The 19861-nt window shown below is 46.4% G+C and overlaps 1 protein-coding gene across 1 annotated transcript in view; it reads right to left on the reverse strand.

Annotated features, from left to right (window-relative positions):
• Positions 1–19861, reverse strand: part of pou6f2 (POU class 6 homeobox 2) — a 100964-nt gene that overhangs the window by 51140 nt on the left and 29963 nt on the right. The window contains exons 3-4 of the mRNA XM_042710318.1: positions 17645–17742; positions 12447–12666 (exon numbers count right to left, since the gene is read on the reverse strand). Coding sequence (XP_042566252.1) covers positions 12447–12666; positions 17645–17742 — 318 coding nt within the window. The remainder of the gene's footprint in view (positions 1–12446; positions 12667–17644; positions 17743–19861) is intronic.

Here is a 19861-nt window from a genome sequence, read left to right on the forward strand (position 1 = left end):
TGTTCTCTTTCTCCCGGCTGCTTCGTGCACGCATGGGCTTCTCACAAGGCAATGTGTGTCTGTGTATATTTGCGTGTGCGTGTCTATCTGTGTCAGCATGAGCCTGCCTGTGCTTATGTATGTGTGGGTGTGCATGTGTGCGTGTGTGTGTGTGTGTGTGTGTGTGTGTGTGTGTTTACACTGACAGTGGGGTGCAGGGTCAGAGCATATACACAGAAAGACAGAAAGGGAGCATGGGCGCACAAGAAAAGAGGAAGAGAAAGAGATGGAGTGAAGAAACGGAGGGAAAGAGTTCAGTGGGATGAAATAACCACAAACAATAGGATTTGCGCGCAGTCCGCCTCTCTCCATCTTCACCTTGTTAATTATTCCCTTTGCTCGTCTCAGCGCGTGCGTAAGCAGTTTCGCGGCGGAGCCTCGTGCCCGCGAGCACAACAGCATCAGTCTCGTCGGCGTCGAAAAAAAGTTCTAAGTGCCATTCGGCAAGCTTGTGATTTCTAATGCTCTTTAATACGGCTCTGTGCCGAGAACAGAGCACAAGACGGGTAGGATTCAGACACAGATCCACGGCTGTGAGCAAATACATCAAAAAATCAATAAATAACCATCTGTCAGATAAATCACACATACACAAATTAGCCTATGTAAAGCACATCCTGCTGACAGCAATTATTTAAGATGTGCTTTAGAACAAAGGGATTCTTGATATATTTGATACACCCACATACAGTACATACTGTATGTACATACCTGCATATATATATATATATATATATATATATATATATATTTTCACGCTCTCTCTCAACAGAGAAGTGTTTAATGTGATCTCAGCTTTTTACCAGTGAGCCGCTTTTTGCCGCTTTAGTGGTTTCCCCTGGTGCTGCATGGCAGATGAGGTATTTGAGGGGCCAGTGTGTGTGTGTGCGCCCGCGATGTATGATGAATGAAGAGGGCCGCTACTTATACGCTTATCGTGTTCACTGAGTAGCAACAGGTTCAGCAGAGGGCACCGGCAGTAAATGAAATCTTTGCGCAGGACAATACATCATGGGGAGAAATGTATGCAGCCCAAACTTACAAGCCAGACGTGAACCAGGAGACTGAGAGTGGGGGGGGGGGGGGGGGGGGGGGGTCTGTGGGGAGTGTAGAACTGTGGGTAAGGGAGAAGGCGGGATATGTGGAGGAGAAAGTGAAATAAAGAGAGTATGAAGAAGAGTGGAGGGAGGGAGAGTGAGAGTCAAAAAGAGAAGAACAGAAAGAGGATGAGTGCAAGTATGAGAGAGAGAGAGGGAGAGAGGCAGATAGACATGTTGAATCAGCTGATCTGTGTCTTTTTTCTCTTGGCTGCTGTTAACCATTTCGGTCTTGGGGCGTGAATTGAATGCGCCATGGTTAATCTGCACAGGGAAAATAAATCACACGGTCAGGTCCATTTCCCAGGCAATATGCTTCGATGCCAGGCTCAAAAGGCTCAGCAGTATATTGAATTTCAGGGGGTGTAGACATAGTGCATCTCTGTCAACTCAGAATGTTGGCTGTTGTCTACAATCAAACCGTGGTGAGGTTTCAGATGGTTGAACCGAATGTTGCTATGTATGCAACTGCGAGTGAATTACAAACACAAACATAAATCCTCCTCTGTTATGGCTGTGACCACTAACAAGAGCACACGGCGTCTGAAAGAAGAGTTTCATGTGTATAGCAAGCACTGACTAGAGACTAACTAAAGGAGTACAACAGTGGATCAAGATCCTTTCGCAGAAAATATTCATGCCATTGAATTCAGTAAAAATATAGTCTGTGGCTATAAGAATAATAACAAGTATCTTTTGCTCTTTTTCACCAAGGTTGAATGTATGGTGATTTATCATCTCCGTCTAAGATAAATAGACACTTGCTATCATACATACAAGAAGAGAAAAGGCCATCTTTAACCCACATCTTAACTGTTGTGGGTTTACACAGTGGAAAACTACAGGTCAAGAAGGAGCCATATAGGGAAGGGGTAAATTAATATAAAACAAGGAAGAAAGAAAGAACAAGAAGGAAACATGAGTGGATCTTGAAAAGAAGATACAGAGATAGAGGAAGAGATGAGAATCGGAGCACCACTCAATTGAGCCAGTTTTTTTTTTTATTCTTCTGTGTTTTCTTTCTTCCTCCTCTTTCTTTCTTCCTTCCCCCCACCCATCTCTCTCTCTCTCTCTGTCAGTGTACAGTGCTTATCCCTGCTCTTCTGTGGTGGCTGAGACAGTAATGGATTTCTCTGGTCCTCTTTCGCCTGTGGTCTTTACAACTGCTATACGATCCATCCCTGATGCGTTTACTGGCGGGTTTCGACAAAGACCCCCCGGGGACCATTACACTTCTCTGGCCCTCTTCGGGGGCCTTTTTGGCCCCTCCTGACACCCATCCAAGTCGTAGTGAATCTGAGCCTACCGGCCCCACTGAAAGTGTGGCTATTAATTAACGTAATTAGTCCTCTGGCTGTCAATTAGAAACCACAGATAGCTTTTAGCTGCCGCCTGTCGCCCTGCTACCCCCCGAGACAAGGGCTTCGGTTTCCTAGCCATCTGCTTACGGTGGGGAAAAAACTCACTTCGTGGCGGGCTTCTGTTTCTAATTCACGGAACTGCAAAGCGATCTACCCGCTCAACCTTTGAATGACACGGGGTCGGATCGGTGACCTCCACCACCTGTCGTGCGCACATCTGTGATGTGCGTATAGATTTTCAACTTTCACGACTTTCCTCCAAAGTGGTTAATTGGCTGGTGTTAGGTAATACATCCCCAAATTATCTGTCTTACCATGCTTTTACATTGGCATCGGAATGATTCATTTTTCTGGTAGGGGGTCCTTATTGATTGCGTTTCAAGTGCTATTGATCACGTAATTGGCTTGTATATGGACATTCTTACAGATCTGAATGGAGGAGATACTAAAACATGTGAGGAAGTGAGGAATGCTGATTTGTATTGATAAACTGATTCTTTGGACATTCATGAGGTGCTAAGTTCATAAGCAGTTTGCTGGATTTGTGCAGGCTCGTCTTGATCCACTGGGAAAGACTGTAATGATAGGGAGTGAGGGGGCCACATCGATTTAGTCAGCCTGATCAATACACTTGTTTTCACTGAGCGAGTCAAATCTGTCTTATTGACTAAATTGTTTATTTGCAATTGAGAACACACAGAAAGTGATGTCCACTGACTACACACCGTGCCTTATGATTTTCTCTCAAATTATGGCCCTGGACAGGCAGGGCTCGCACAGTTGAGTACAATGCTCACTTTTCAGACCATTTGCTTCGAATGAACCTCTCATGGAAAGGCGCAGTTTGACAGGATTACTCCCTCGATTGGACTAAAAGGGGACCCCAGTCACTCAGAGAAGCAGCGAATGCTTTTGTCTACGCCCTAACCTGCTACTTTTAAAAAGCTCTTGCCTGTCAAGAGGCTGGCTTGAGCCAGTCCGATGCAAAATGGCAGAACCTCATTGCTCCTCATCTTTGGGGAAAGGTACATATTTGTGTCAGTAATGTCTCTCTCTCTCTCTCTCTCTCTCTCTCTCTCTCTCTCTATCTATGTCCTCTGTCTACTTTACCCTCTTTCTCTCCCTTATAGTCCACGGACTAAAGGGGTGAATTCCCTTTGCCAGCTACTGAGGGATAGATGGAGCAGTAAGTCACATTATATGGGGCGGGAGTTTACTGGCTGCAGGAGTGAACACAGCCCTACATCATGGCCAGCGTGCGATAACACCACTTTCATTGCAGTTCACTCCCATGAAATTACCATTTGCATTACAACTCATGCAGAACTCAGATAAATGTTTTAGTGAAAAAAGAGAGAAAGAAAGGGAAAAAAAGAGGAAAAAAGTCACCCAATTCTTCCTGTCGGGAATGCCAGTTCCATGACATTGCCAACAGTCTCTCTCTCTTTCTTTCTCTCTCTCTCTGCTCGCTTGTCTCATATTTCATTTACTGTTTCGTAAGTTAATTTTCCTTTCACTGACCATGTAAGTCACTAATCAATTCCCATTTCCAATGCCTGACATCAGATCACTGCTGAGATTATGATCCGTGCCTCGGTGGTCTCTTTAAGAAGTACAAACAGGAAGTTTTTTGGAAAGGTTTAAGGGACTTGTTCTTTTGCTTCTCACAAATATGTTGTCTCCCACTGACAATGCTATCTTAATATGCTGCTCTGTAACTGTACTACAACTGAAGAAGCTTGGGGACATTCTCATTAAAGAGAACCTTTCACTAGTGGGTGTAATCATGTCAATTATTGATGTGTAATTACCTTGTTCTAATATGTACAACTAAATATGCCAGGTTCATTATGCTATGATGAGACAAATCCCAATTAAACTCTGTTTTAGGCATGATGAGTATGCTATTACGTCTACTGTTGTCGACGATAATTATTGTAGACTTGAAAATAAGAGCAGCGATAGGCTTAATAATTGTATGCACATTTAACTGTAGTGGTATTAGTCAGAGGGGGCTGTGTCTGGCCAAGAACAGAGCACATGATGTGTGCATATCGGCGATCCCAGCTCCTACATTTTTTCATTACATATTTGAGTGAGCAGGGGGACAGGGGGAGCCTCGCGCCCCGGTAATGCGCTGTTATACTCCAGGAGTTCCTCCGAATGAGAGGGGCTGCAAGTTTTAGGGGGCGAGCGTGTTCCAAGCAATTCGTTTAATTTAATGCCGGTTTGAAAGGCTTAAGTCATTTCAGGCTTCCCTGCACCGGCTACCCCCCCCTCCCAACCCCCCCTCCCGACCCCCACACCCACCCACCCACCCACCAACCCCACACACACCAAGCACATGAACACAGCAGGTTTGTCCCTCCATGAGGAAAAAAAAGTCGGAAAAAAGTTTATTGGAGCTTCTCAATTATTTGGGGGCGCAGACACAATTACCATAAAATATGTGCAGGACTGCGAGCCTGGGACACGGAAGGAGAATACGGAGAGGGAGAGAATCCAATCAAAATCACAGAGGCATTTTCTTCTGGGCTTTGCTTTGCTGTTTGTCCTGATTCCCTGTTGTCTCCTTCTGGGCTTTTTTTTTTTTTTGACACAGGAAGGGCAAGACATCACAGCCTACTCGATCGAAGCAGACAAAGCCATATCCGATTATCATTATTATTGTCTTTTCCCATCCTCACTTTTCCCTCCCTTTTTCTGCTTTTTTTCTCCATTGCTGCCTCTCTCTCTCTCTCTCTCTCTCCCCCCCTCTCTCTCTCCATCCCTATCCCTTGTGCCACATCTCAGGCAGTTTCACTGGGGTGACAACGCCACCAGTCACGAAGGACGCAACAGCATGTGGCAGGGCAAGCGTTTGGTGAACTTGCGACAAGACGAAAAATGCCACAAATATGTCAAAACAATAACAACACAATTTTATAAGACTTTTGAAGGGCATGGCTTTGTGCTTTGTGGCCTAAAACTGATACATCCATTGTTCTAAATGTAGGAACTGTACAGTGTTGTGGATTTCAGCGATTCAAAATTATAGAACAATTAAAATACTATACAGTTCATCTATGACTATTAGTAACAGATTCAAAATGAATGCTTCTGGCATGTACTCACACTATGATCCCACACAAGGAAAAAGTATTTTTTTTTCACTGGCATGTAATATGTAGTTTCTGTGTCTGCACCTAAACATATGACAATAATTTGTGTGAGCATGTCATTGCCAGTGTGAGGATGTGTTTATTTGTTTTTTTTATGTGTGTGTGTGTGTGCAACTACATGTGCATCAGAGCACACACAAACATGCACACACATACTCAACATACGCACACACGCACACGCACACGCACACGCACACACACACACACACATTGTCTGTGTACATTATGATTGGTGTTTTCTTCTTCTTCTCCTACCCTCAAACCTCTACTCTCCCAACTGGTGCAGGCAGTCAGCCAGCAGCTCGCTTGCAAGCTGCTTATTTAAGGCAGACAATAAAAAAACCAGAGTGAGAGAGGGGGGTTAAAAAGAAAAAACAGAAAGACGCTGTAAGATATCAATGGAATATGAGAGATGAGAGGCCCCCATTTCTGCGGGGATTGCCTGGTGAACGCGCTTTGCTCCCCACAACCTCCCCCCTCCACACACACACACACACAGACACACACACACACACACACACACACACACCCTCTTCATCTCTGAAGGCACCTCTCACTCTCAATTATTTGGCTGCTGTCACAACAAATCAATCAAATTACCGCTGCAGGAGCCGAGTGCAGGTGCTCGCTAGCACGCCGCCACCGCCGCGCACATTAGCTTTGAAATGTATGAGGTCTACAATTTTATCACTCTTATTTATTTAATGCGCCTTTTCTCTCTATCTCTCTCCTTTTCTCTCTCTCGTGTATGCATGTTATCTCTTTTTCTCTCTCTCTCTCACGGTATCTTCATATCTTGCTCTGTCTTCCAGATTTTTTGATCTCTCTTTCTCTCTCTCTATCTCTCTTACTCACTCTCTCTCCAGGCAAGTAGTCCTACAAGTGCAGAAAAGAGAAAAAAGATAAGAACGTAAATCAGTAAAAGACATGGCACAATACGTGCTGAGGGGGGCACTTCAGATTAAACAGGGGCAAAGGGAAAAGCAAGGGAGGGGTATATGCGTGTGTTTGTGTTTATAGAATTCAAAGCAGAGCACAGAATAATCTGCTGCCCCGATGGATCAGTCAGTTCCATTTTCATGCTATGTGGCTTTAGGAATGTATCATTTCATTAAATTATTCTTATCAGACAGCTACATTCTGTATGAACACATGAATCAAGGAGGACATTTTGCATTCGGTTGCATTCCTAAGTAGCTGTCTTGAGTAATTTTGCCCAGTCCAGACGTTCAGAACATATCAGCTAGTTCAGCACCCTGGACAGCTCCCTGGCCTTTTGGCTGAGTGCGGCCTACAGGGAAGATACTCAGATGTCTCAGACAGGGCTCCGTAACAGCCTTATCAGTTGGTGTTACTTTTAATAATGAATAATGGATTTGGATGTAATGAGATTCGACTGTGGACCAGTGAAACTCTTTGAATCAGTAATCCATCTCAGAAGACATTCTCCCATTTTCTGCAAAAACTTCCAACAAATAAACAAACAAAAAAATCCACAAACATCCACACACCTATCAAAATGTGAGTATCACAGATCTATAAAGGACAGTCACACATCTGCTGCTACACAGAGATCTATGAGATGTTCCATCAATGGGCAGATTAATAGATAGCAAATTCCATTCCCCTCAGGAGAGTTTTAAAATCACAGTTAAGCTGCTTCGAAAGAGACTCTGCCTCTTACCTCTTCTTTGTGTGTGTGCGTGTGTGTGTGTGTGTATGTGCGTGTGTGTGTGTGTGTGTGTGTGAGAGAGTATGCGTGCGTGTGTGTGTGTGTGTGAGAGAGTATGCGCGTGTGTGTGTGTGTGTGTGTGTGTGTGTGAGTGTGTGTCTCAAGGGGTAGAGGGAACAGATTGGAGCTCAGGCACTATTCATTCACTTGGCCTGACTTTCAACCCTACAGTCTCACCTTTTTCCTGCTGTTAATTCTCACTCTTTTGCTGACGTTCTCTCTCTCCGTATCTATCTGTCTGACTCTTTTTTTTCTGTCTCTCTTTCTCCTTCTCTTGTATGAATCTTGTGTGTATGTGTGTTTGAGACCTATGAACCTATGGGTGACTGCCTTTATGAATGTGGGCATGTGTGTATGTACTGTATGCATGACTCCCTGTGGCTGTTTGTGCTTGTGCATGAATGCCCTCTGTGTGTGTGTGTGTGTGTGTGTGTGTGTGTGTTTGTGTGTGTGTGTGTGCGTGTGCGTGTGCGTGTGCGTGTGCGTGTGCGTGTGCGTGTGCGTGTGTGTATGTGTGCTTGTGTATATGCATGTGTGTGTGTGTGTGTGTGTGAGAGAGAGAGAGAGAGAGAGGGAGAGAGATTCCTTTGTGTGTCTGTGTGTGGATGGGTGTCTATCAATGTGTATGTGTCTTGTGTGTAGGCTTTATGTGCGTGTATGCCTGTGTGTGTGTGAGAGAGAGAGAGAAAGAGAGTAAGAGAGAGAGTCTGTCTTTGTGTCTGTGGGTTTAGGACACCCCCATGAGGATGAGATCATGTCTCTAGGGGTTTATCTAGCTGCTCCTCTCCTCCCTCTCCCTCCTTTCTCGTTCTCCTTTGCACATCCTGGACCCATCATAGCTACACATATCTCCCCACAGCGTGCTCCACCTGATGGGGGGTACGCTTTCACAGGGGGTAGGGGGTGGTGGTGGGGGGCATTGCCATCCTGACGAGAGAGGTGATGTAGTGATTATGCCCGACATGTTGTCTCATTAGCGTACACGAGTGTCACATCACTGGCAATTACCTTCTGCTACAAGAGTGCCGTTTCGTGTTCCTCGGCGAGGAGGTGCGGAGGAAGAACGGCGTTCCTCGCCCAAGCACCATCCCCTCCCCCCCCGCTCCCACTCCACACACACACACACACACACACACACACGCACACACGAACACGCCGACATGCTTCGGTGGAGCTTTTGATGTAACAAATCAGGCAGGTGGGATAAAACACTCAAACACACACACATATATAAACACACACACACACACACACACACACACACACACACACACACACACACACACACACACACACACACACACACACACACAGGCATACCAGTGCATGAACTCTCACGGAGCTCCAGCAGATGTTTGCTGGGAGTTTGAGGAGGAAATTAAATGAGCAGCGGGTGAATCGCACTGCAGCCCCTCGAGCTCTTAGAGAGGGGGGAACACAACACAGGGGGATCACACGCCTCAGACACATTAGAACAAGTCAAGAGAATCTCTAAATGATTTCAGAGACTACTCCAGCTATGAGACCGATACACCAGACAGGCAGAATATGTGTGTGTGTACCCGCTTCACTTCCACGTAGACGAGAGCAAACCACACAGACATATAGAAGCAGGCTCATTAGTGCCCATGTCTTTTTCTGTCAACAACCGGAACACAGAAGTTGTGCCTTTGTAAAAAAAAATAACACAACTCAGGTCAATGATCAAAACCAATGTACATGGTTATGAGTCTCCATTGAAGTTTAATTAGTTGTCTTTTGAAAGGTATTTGAAATTATCAAGACCTCTCATTAATCATGTGATCAGGAAATGGGTCAAGTGTATGTATGACACTGTGGTAATGAGCTCTGTTTGAATCACGTTCTGAGTTTACACCACAAGCAGCAAATACTGTGTGACTTCCACTGCCTTCTTTTCCCTGTTTACTGTGAATTTTCTCTTTCTACACCCCCTTTTTCGTCATTCTTTACAGGACGTTTCTGAACATTAATCATCCTGACAAAATAACGAGCTACAAGAACTGCCCGTGTTTTCCTAGCTGTGCGAACGCACCGCCAGGGTTTTATTTAGGCAATGAGACTCCGACTGCGGCACACGGTTTCTCCTATCACCATGACGGCTATTCATCACAGCGGAGGAAACCTGCCCGTTACACACCATCAACCCTCCCCCACCTCCTCCCCCCCCTCTCCTCTCCTCTCCTCTCCTCTCCTCTTCTCTGTTCCCTGCTCCAAATATCCTTCTGTGCATTTGCTCCTCAACAGAGGGGAGGAATGCAGAGGAAGAAAAAGAGAAGGGCAGGAAGGGACAGGAGGAGAAGAGAGGAGAGGAGAGGAGAGGAGAGGAGAGGAGAGGAGAGGGGCAGGAAGGGACAAGAGGAGAAGAGAGGAGAGGAGAGGAGAGGAGAGGAGAGGAGAGGAGAGGGGCAGGAAGGGACAGGAGGGGAGAGAGAACAGGAGAGAAAAGGAATATGAGAGGGATAATAAGAGGCGCCAGAAAGAAGGGGAGCAGAGAGAAGACGAGAGAGGAGAGAAGGATTTCTCAAAGGAGAGAAGAGAGGAGGTCTATAGGGGTGTGATGCTGGATAATCATCAGAGAAGCTGGGCTGCTCTCTGACGTCCTCTGACTTATCTGGGGTGTGAGGGAACTGATAGGGCTCCACAATGAGGAGTAAGCAGCTCAAGTTCGTTCGCAACGTTAAGAGGAGAAGCCAGCACTGCTTTAGGCCACATCCCTGTTAATCTGCGGCCGTGTTAAATGATCCAGTGGAGTAACCTGTAAAGCGAGCAGCCTGCGGCTAGATTTAGCGTTAGCAGACACCTCTCTTCCTGAGACAGTCTGTATTCCTCAGCCAGACTCACTGACTTACCCCCTCTCCTTGCCTCAATGCTGCAGCCAGTGCCCCCCCCCTGTTCTCCCCCCTCTACTCGTATGCAAACACTCTCATTAACTCAACATTACCCGGGTCATTAGGTCTGAATGCGGGGGCCCGACGCGATCTGATATTCGCTCCCTGGAGGACTGGTGTTTGAGCGGAGGATAATTAGCGCTCAGTGGCAGGAGATGGGTGCAGATGTAACCCCCCCCCCCACCACCACCCTCCCCGCAGCCATCAGAACACCCCCCCCCCCCCCCACCCCTAACCCCCGCTGTGGGTGTTCAAGACAATCTGGCCTCTCATCCTCCCCTCTCCGCGGTGCTAAACGTGGGATTAATCAGGCCCGGAGCACGGAGAGGCGATGAGAGGCGATGAGAGGCGAGGCGAGGCGAGGCTGGGTGTCGGCGGCAGCGGTGGTGTCAGCCCCGGTGCTCTGGGCTGAGGCGGAGGCCCTGACAGAAGTGCTGCGCCAGCAGGCCTCAGTCACTGCGCGGCTGATGGGGGCCGACAGGAGGGTGTGGGAGAGCGAGCCGCGGCCACAGGGCCCCTGGACACAGTCAAGACATTTAACTTCACTCGCCATGCGTGTCACATTGGGTCTGCGTGTGGAGGGAGGGGGCCTATCCACGCTGCCCGCGCAACACCACCACCGCCTGCTCAGGACGCCTGTCAATACGAATATTCCGGAAAAATTATGTGTTTTGGTTGTTTGCATTTTTTTTCTGTTCCTTTTGTCTGTTTATTGCTTTTTTCCTTTCTTTCTTTCTTTCTTTCTTTCTTTCTTTCTGAATAAATGACGTGGCATCATTTGCTTTCATAGACATTTATTGGTCAGCAAATGTTTTTTGGAATACCTTTAAATAGCAGAGGAGAACATGTCTTTCCAGAACACATGCATTTCATTCCACTTGGAGCTGCTTAGGGCAGGAAATTACTTGTGCTGTTGGTTAAATGTCAAACATTTATTTTCAGTCCCTCTGCTTCAGTCTTTCAAAACAAAAAAACAAAAACAACAAAAAAAAACAAGCCAAAGCAAAATCAATATGATGTTAGAGACTTATCCCTCAGTTGTCTTCCCCTTTAGAAGCTTCTAGAAAGGAGGAGACAGATCCCCTGTGGGTGCATTATCGTGACCTGCAGACAGGTTGAGAACACTGAGAAGGTCCCCCCCCCACTCACCATGTCTTGGCAGATAAGTGTTTATTAAAAGCCCATCCGGCCTGATGCGATGCCTGTTGTTATTTATGCATGTTTGTGTCCATTAAACTTTCTATTACCACAGCTCCTCCGCTGAGGCATCCCTCCATCCATTTCCTCATGTCTGAGGCCAGTGGGCCACACTTCTTTTTTCCCCTCTCTCTCTCTCTCTCTCTCTCTCTCTCTCTCTCTCTCTCTTTTTTTTCTCTTTCTTTCCACTGGCCGGAGCATTATTTTAATCTCCATTCCTCCGAAAAAAAGGACTGCTTTACATGCACTCAAATTTATAACCTGGCATTTTTTCAGACGGCATTAGCACGCCCCTGCTCATCTAAGATTTATGACTGACGGTTCCCTCCCATCCGTCCCTCAATCTAATGGTATAAAAGAGACAATGTTTTAAACATTAAAATGAAAACCATTTACAAGTATGATCAAAAGAGAACACTTTGGCATTAAAGTTTAAAATGTGAGGAAAAGTACCGACCGTGTGGATGGAAAAGATAGGGGGGGAAGAGAGGGAGAGCGAAAAAGAGATAGGACGGCGTGGTACACTTTCGCATAGCGAAAAAGGGGTCATAAAGTGCTTTTCGGCTACGCTGCAAAATGCTGACCTGTAATTAATATGGCTACTCTTCCTGGCAGGTTCGCTCAGATGCTCCTAAAAGGCGCCTTTTGGTCGGACCAGTGCATTTCTTTTTCATGTCTAGAGGTCTCAGCAGGTGCATCTCAGCCACACGCTGTGCAACAATGGAGCCGATGCACTTGGCCGTGTGTAGTCTGTGATTGTTCACTTTGTTCAACACGGCTCCACTAGCGCCGGTCAGTTAGCGTGAGAGAAAGTGGGAGAGTTTGGGGTTGGATGCCACTGCAGCCCCTTACATTTTTTGCCGTGAAAGGAACTGAGCCGGAATGGCGGGCTTTTACTCTTTAATCTAGGCTCTCTGCCAACATGGCCGCCCCCTGCGGAGGGTTCTTACCTTGCAGATTCTGTAAGGGCAGGGTCATGAGGCCTCCGGCCGCGGCCGCGGCCACCAGCCCCTGGATGTTGGCGGTGGGCAGGGAGAGGACCAGGCCCTGCTGCCCGCCCAGGTGCCCGCCCGCGTTGAAGGGGATGAGGATAGGCTGGTTGAGGCCCGGCGCGCCCCCGGACATCACCCCGCTCACGGCAGACGCCAGCTGCTGGGCCACCAGGAGACTCTGCCAGGGCAAGAACAGACACGAGAGACCGATGTTACACACATACTTGATCAGAGACACTGTTATTTACAGAGGCATTTAACATGTAGTTTAGTTTGTAGTTTAATTGTAGTTTTCTGTTTGGCATTGACTAAATACTTCAGCAAGAAAATACATGCATAATAAACATTGCGTGTTGTACACTCACTTGAAAATTATGTAAATTATATATAACTATATACAAATATATTTGAGATGAATGGTGCAGCATCAAGGGTGTAATACACACTGCATATATTTATGAGGTGTCAGTGTTTTGTACAAGGTGGAACATGTTCAATGTTGGTTGTGCGTAGGAGGTGTGAGGCGTTATATGAGATGTTACAGCGCAGTACAATTTGAAATTTCACAACCAACCTACAGGAAGATTTGTAATATTTTTTCCAGATCCATACACACAGACTCTTCGATTCAATACTTACGGTACCCACACACACACACACACACACACACACACACAAACACACATACACCACCTCCTTTCAAGAGTGTCAGCACTTTCCCCTATCCTTCCTTGATGCATCACCAGACACGCATCAGCATTCACCAGTGGCTGTAATGAACAGGCAGAGCTGCTTCAGTGCAGTCCTGTACTCAGGTATCAGGTCATCAACCTTATTTATTTCATGGAACAGGTATCTGTGAATCCACTCTTTTGACTTCATGATGTGCAAAAATAAAAGCAAACAAGTAAGGAACTTGAAAAGGACTGAGCTCATAACATACTAGAAATGCTTTGGCGCCATATTTAGAAAAGAGTGCGTCTGCCTAATGTGCCTTATTTGTCTGGCTACATCCTACCCTCTCATGTTTCTGGCTGCATATGAATGGAGACTCACATGCTCAGAGGACTGACAGTAGGAAAGGAGGCCTTGTTCCCCCTTCCCTCATGTTGTTCTGATTGTACATGTAGGCTCCTTTCTCATCCCTGTGTTTCTGCATTTCTGACTGCCTGTTCATGCAAGAGCTTGGTGCTTCTCTCCCTCCCCCTCATTCTATTTTCCACTTTTTCTCTCTCTCTCTCTCTCTCTCTCTCTCTCTCTCTACCTCCCCTCTCTCCTGTCCTCCACTTCCCACCTAAGCAGTGGTCCACTGCTAACCGCGTCTGTCAGCTATCTGCTCTCGTTTCCACGCCTCCGCCACATCTGCGCCGCCCGCAAACCCCCCACCACCCCCCACCCCACACCCTCGCCTCCGGAGAAGGGGCCGTGTGGGGTGCCGGCTGGTGGAGAGGAGAAGGCACGCCACCCCCGGCATGGCAATGCCACGGTCGCTGTGGTGACAGCCATGTCACCTAGATAAGCCTCCGCGCTGCGGGGTGAGCAGGCGCCTTGATCTGACACAATCGCAGTGCGAAGGCGGACGGGGGGGGGGGGGGGGGGTCGCGTGGGCCACGGAGGGGACATCATGGGCCAGCTCCCCGCTAACATGTGGGCAGGTGAGGAGAGAGTCAGGGGGTGGCAGTGGAGCTTAATAGAAGAGACACAGCGACCAGAGGCTGGGGGATGCTACTGTGGCGGCCACTGGAAAGCACTGGGAGGCACCACAACATGGAGTACATTTGTGATGAATGAGCCTACATTATAATCCATGCCATAATGAGAAACATTATTGGAGATGCTAGTTAGTTAGTTAATAATAGTAATAATAGCAATTAATAGTGTTAAATAGTGTGTCACATCAAGCCTCAACAGTGTTTTATAATTCCTGAGGCAGGTCGTGTCAGTTTACAGGCTCACTGACTAGATTCAGCTTTCAACTTGTACTTTAAAACTTATATGATTCTGGAAGTGTCTGTTTACATTGTTGGTTGTTTTGTTTGTTCAGTCTTGGTCCTGTCCTTATTAGTTTTGACTCATTTCCATCAACATGATTTATATAAAAAAAAGAAATTGGTATAAATCCTTCTCCTCCTGTCGCTCTTGAAACATGTCATGCGTTCGGATCAGGAAACCTGAATGTCAAACTCCCCCCCAAAAATATCAATTAAACACCCAGAGGACGACAACAAAGGCGCCCATGACAGCCCCAAATGACACGTGTTTAATCTTGCTGTTTTAAGTGTGTGTGATGTTGAGTTCCTCAGGAGCATAATCAAAGGCAGGGCTTTCAACAGCCCATTGACGGCTCAAAGAGAATGCCAGTCTGCAGTTTGACACTTAGGACGTTGGGAACATAGAAGAGAATAATATTAAAAGAAATCATGAACACGTATCCAATAGAGGCTTCATTTGTGATTATGGGCACGTTTGTCTGTGTGTTCTGTGCACTATAGATTAGTGTGGGACCACTGCAGGTTATTACATTATTCCTTGGAAATAGCACGGGACAGGAATACATTTTTTAATCCAACCTATCAGGGATTAGGGAACAGGTAAATACTTCCCACTTATAAATTAGTGAAGTTAAACTGAGCTGAGATGACATTAGGTAGAAGAGTTTGGAGGGGAAAACTGGGATTTGTCAGGCAATTTTTGACCCGTCGGTCTTTTAGGATTTAGATTTATGACCATTTACTTTATATCACATACAGACTCAGCCTTGGAACTGAAGGGCAATCTATTCTATTGTCGTATTTTCCCAGTAAACACACGTAAACACACCTGTCTCCATTGAAAGTGCTGTCCTCTACCTTTCAAAATCCACCTCAGTTGACCAAAAGCTTTCCTGTTTCAAGGAGTTTTTAAAAACCCTGGATAAAAAACTGAACTTAGAATGTATGCAATCGGAGTTTAGCTGTGTGCTTTCACAGGTATCAGAAACACCCAGCCTCTCCCCACGCTCACATGAAGAGCCGAGGCTGTCCGCATTAAGACGCTAATGGGTAGCAGAGATTTCCCATCATGCCCCTCTCTGTGCGACAGGGCGGGGGACAAACCAATCTGAGTCCCACCGTGGCTGTGAAATGGGCTCCCTCGAGCAACAAAACACTATTCTAAAATGGCTGAACTGCTTCCCGGGCTGGAAAATACACCCTTTTGGCAACCTATGAGGTATCTGAGGCACGCCAGTTAGCGTTTGCCTCTGGTTGTCCACTCTGTTACTAATCGCCACTTCCCCAAGACCCCGAAGAGCATTCACGATGACTTTCAAAGTGTTGCCACACAGAGGAAATGGATTAGAAGCGGTGCCATGAGCTGGCGGGGTGAACATCGCCCAACCTGGCAACCACCCTCAAAGTCTGTGAGCACAGAGCAAGAAGTTGCTACAGCGTATGTCATTCTTTCAGCCACTGTGACTGAAAAAAGAATCACCTCTAATGGGTTAAGAGGGAAGATAGCAGGCTTCTGTCATTCCCCATCAGTGGAGGGACAACAGGGAGGCTGGGCTCACATTGGGCTAACAGCCCTCGCAGTGATCCACTTCCATAATGGCCGCCGCGCAACAATATCCGGCTTTGGCTGGGGGAATCCATCAAAACATATTGATCCCCGGAACAACGGAATTGGCTGCGGCATGCGGAGAGACACTGTGGCTGAAAAGTGTTCCCTTCTGCGGGTAACCGTCCTGACAGCATTCATATATTAGAGCGTTCCTCCAGGGAACGCTGCAGAGGACACGCCGAGGAGCACTGCTCAAGCGAGCGAGAAAGGCGCTCGTCAGGAGAGTGAGAAGAGATGTGCGCTCCGAAATGATGTCATACACAAACACAGTAGGTGCCTGGACTCGACTCGGATGTGGAAACTTTTTGAAGTGGCCATCAGTGATTCTGTCTGTAAGGATGCTGTGGGGTTTTAAAAATGATGGCAAAATAAACAAGTATATTTTCAGGACAGGATTAGCGGTATCTTCACAAGACTTCAGATAATACACATTTGATGAGGACAAAATACAGGTCTTTAAAAAGGCTCAAGTAAGGTAATAATCCAAATGATTTGATGGTGTTTATATTTAATGTATATCATGTCAAAGATTTTATTTGAATCGTCAGCGTTACGAAACAAAATGAATTCAAGGTTTTTCTTCTGCTACAGCCCTCATGGTAGAGATGAGAGAAGAGCACGACAATCTCAGACGGCAGTAGCAGCATCTGAGGCAGTAGAGTCTCTCCTGGCCCAATGCCAGCTCTCGCTCATTGTCTTGGCATGGCATCCTGTCTGGTTGTGCCAACGCCAGGCTGCTGTCTGAGAGCAGTGGTGGGCAAATACAGAGGGAAGCAGTGCTTCGACAGCTTCATCTGCTGCTCTGGGGGGATGGGGGTCCGGCGTCTCCGCATGATCACAGGGGAGGCAGCGATGAGACGAGTGTTCATTAAGCACCCCCCACGCAACCAATCCAATAAAGACGATCACACAGGGGAGACTTTTATTGACCTGTTTGCTCTGTGTGTGTGTGTATATTTGTGTGTGTGTGTGTGTGTATTTGTGTGTGTGTGTGTGTGTGTGTGTGTGTGTGTGTGTGTGTGTGTGTGTGTGTGTGTGTGTGTGTGTGAGTGTGTGCGTTTATGTGATTGTGTCAGTGCTGCTCAGGAAGCATACTCAGTTCATGAAGTTTATTGCGAAATTAACCTTCAGTGATTGTGTATGCGAGTGAGTGAGTCAGTGAGAGAGGGAGAGAGAGAGAGAGTGTGTGTGTGAGAGAGAGCTCTGGTAAGCAATCTGAGCATCCTCTAACTTCTGGGAATTACACTTTTTTGATGTGCTGCCATTGTTTGACTTCCTTGCTTTCGCATTGTTTGTGATGTCAAATCTGTCATTCAAGTCTTCATAACTTTCCTTTTCATGACTTCAATTATTTTTCTCTTTACCTTGTCACCGATGAAAAGCAAAGCTGAGCGCGTTAATGGTGTAGCAGATAGCGGCTTTACCACAGTGTAGGAATTTATATGCACAGTGTGCGTGTGTGTGTGTGTGTGTGTGTGTGTGTGTGTGTGTGTGTGTGTGTGGAGGGAGGGTGACAGTGTGTCCAGGCACACAGATAACACAGAGAGGATGCTCACCTGTGGTCCAAGGGGATAGGCTGGGTGAGTCTGGCCCAGCTGACTCTGCTCAGAGGGACTGCTGCTGGCATCAGACAGGGCAGAGCCCCCGCGGACACCTGATAGAAGGAGACAGAGGAGGTGGGAGAACATGAAGAAAGGAGAGGTATAGAATATAGAAGAAGGGATGGGACCGAAAGAGTAGAACAGAGGGAGAAAGAGAGAGAGAAAAAAAAATCAATTTTAGGTTAAATATCTCTCTACAGTAATGAAACGTTAATAAATTGAATAGGATCTCATTACCATTACAGAGGCAAAGTGTTTCACAACCTAACTTCACTTCCCACGTACACACACAGACAAACACACACACACACACACACACACACACACACACATGTACACACACAGAGGGGCTCACGCCGAGTGCCATGCTGTGGTGCCACCAAGCCCCCAGTGGGGTGTGAGTGTTCTGCTTAAGTGCTTTATCAATACTTTCAGCACCGCGCCGCGCTATTCGCCACAAAGACATTAGACCCCGCCCCCACCTGCTGCGCCACTCATTAGCCCTCAGTCTTTAGAAAGCGAGCTGATGACAGCCCACTGGACCAATCACGCGGCTATGATACGGGCAGATGAAAGGGGATAAAATGTCATTACAAATCACTGTCATCTGCCTTTGTGTGGCTGTTGAGGCGCTGTGTGAGTTCAATTCAGCTGGGGTTTTCAATCGAGCCCCTCTTCTCCAATGATGGGAGTGTGTCTCCAACAAGAGTACCTCTACTCATAACAGTTCAATATTAAGAGATTGTCGTGTTGTTTTGTTATCTCTCGGGTCTCTTCCTGCTAGAAAGTAAAGTGTTCTTGGAGTATCCTCATCCTCAAGCCATTATAATTGACACCCACATGCTTTTTTCACAAGGTCTTTTTTTTTACATCTGGTTTGAAAAAGCATTTTTGTTTTACCTCTCATACACTAGTGGGCTCTTTACTTGGGGATGTGATATTTTAAAGAAAGTATGGATAAAAAAGTGCTTTAAAGATATACCATACCACAGTCACTATGGTCCTATACCACCTAGACTTGCATAACTCCTACGCATAATGGGAGAGTGAATTCCTCTAAATCAAAAGGCCTCGACCCTCACTGCGTGGCAAGTACGTGGCAAGTATTTCTCTCTTTTCAGTTCTGTATTTCAGGAAAAGCAATATAGCTTTTTATTCCAGCATCCCGGGCCTGAGGACTGTCTGCTCATCTAAACCCAGACTGCCCTTCCTGAAGGTCTGACAGTCAAAACACTGCCACAATTGTCCATGACAACGCATTTCAGCAGTTTGGGAATAAAGGTGTTGTCAAAAACCTCTTTATCCCATTTCACTCTACTGAAGTTCAGACACACTGATTTCATTTTCAAGCTGAGCCCATCTACTATACATCACAAGCGGTGGCGTGTGATCATTTATTACAATGAGCACAAGTCAGCGTACATCTTCAGTGGATGGCTGCTGGTGACGGGCAGGGATCCTTGTTCCTGATGGGCCATATCTAGGACAATTTCACAGCCCATTGTGTTTGCTTGGGCTGCTTAGAATAAGCTTGTGTTGTGCTATCATGCCATTATGTGCCATCACTGATGAGGTGACGTCAGCTGTCTCTCTCACTCACTCTTAAACATAGGTTTTAAATAAGATAGTGTTTCGCTCTATTAAGCCTAACCGTTGGTTTGATTTCAGAGCTGGCTACTTTGATTAGTAATCTCCCATTCTGACATGCCAATTTTATAATGCCAAGGGTGACACGCTTTATTGTCAGCGCAAAATTGTCACTGCTTGTTCTATTGTTGCTTTTGTACGGAAAAACACAAAGAATTCAGATTAAAAGTTGATGCCTTTTAAAGAGATAATAGCAGAATGTTCACATTGATACCTGTCCACTCAAGATATCAAACCAGGGAATCCAGGAAATATGTGTTTCTTTCTTTCTGTGTGTGTGTGTGTTCATACACATGTGTGTGGAAGCGTGTATATTTGTTTGTGTGTGTGTGTGTGTACATTGGACAGACATTCATTAGTGTTTGTTGTGCTGACTGTGTGATGGAAGGCGCTGAATTCCTATTCTGCTTGTCAACTCCTCTCTGCTACTCTGGCGCACCTTTTCATTGTGTCTATGGAGCGTCCCCCATTTCCACTTTTTTTCACTTGAAGCTCCTGGTTCACGTCAGACATTAGAAGTATGGC

Source organism: Clupea harengus, chromosome 17 (assembly GCF_900700415.2).
Source record: "Clupea harengus chromosome 17, Ch_v2.0.2, whole genome shotgun sequence".
Lineage (NCBI taxonomy): Eukaryota > Metazoa > Chordata > Actinopteri > Clupeiformes > Clupeidae > Clupea > Clupea harengus.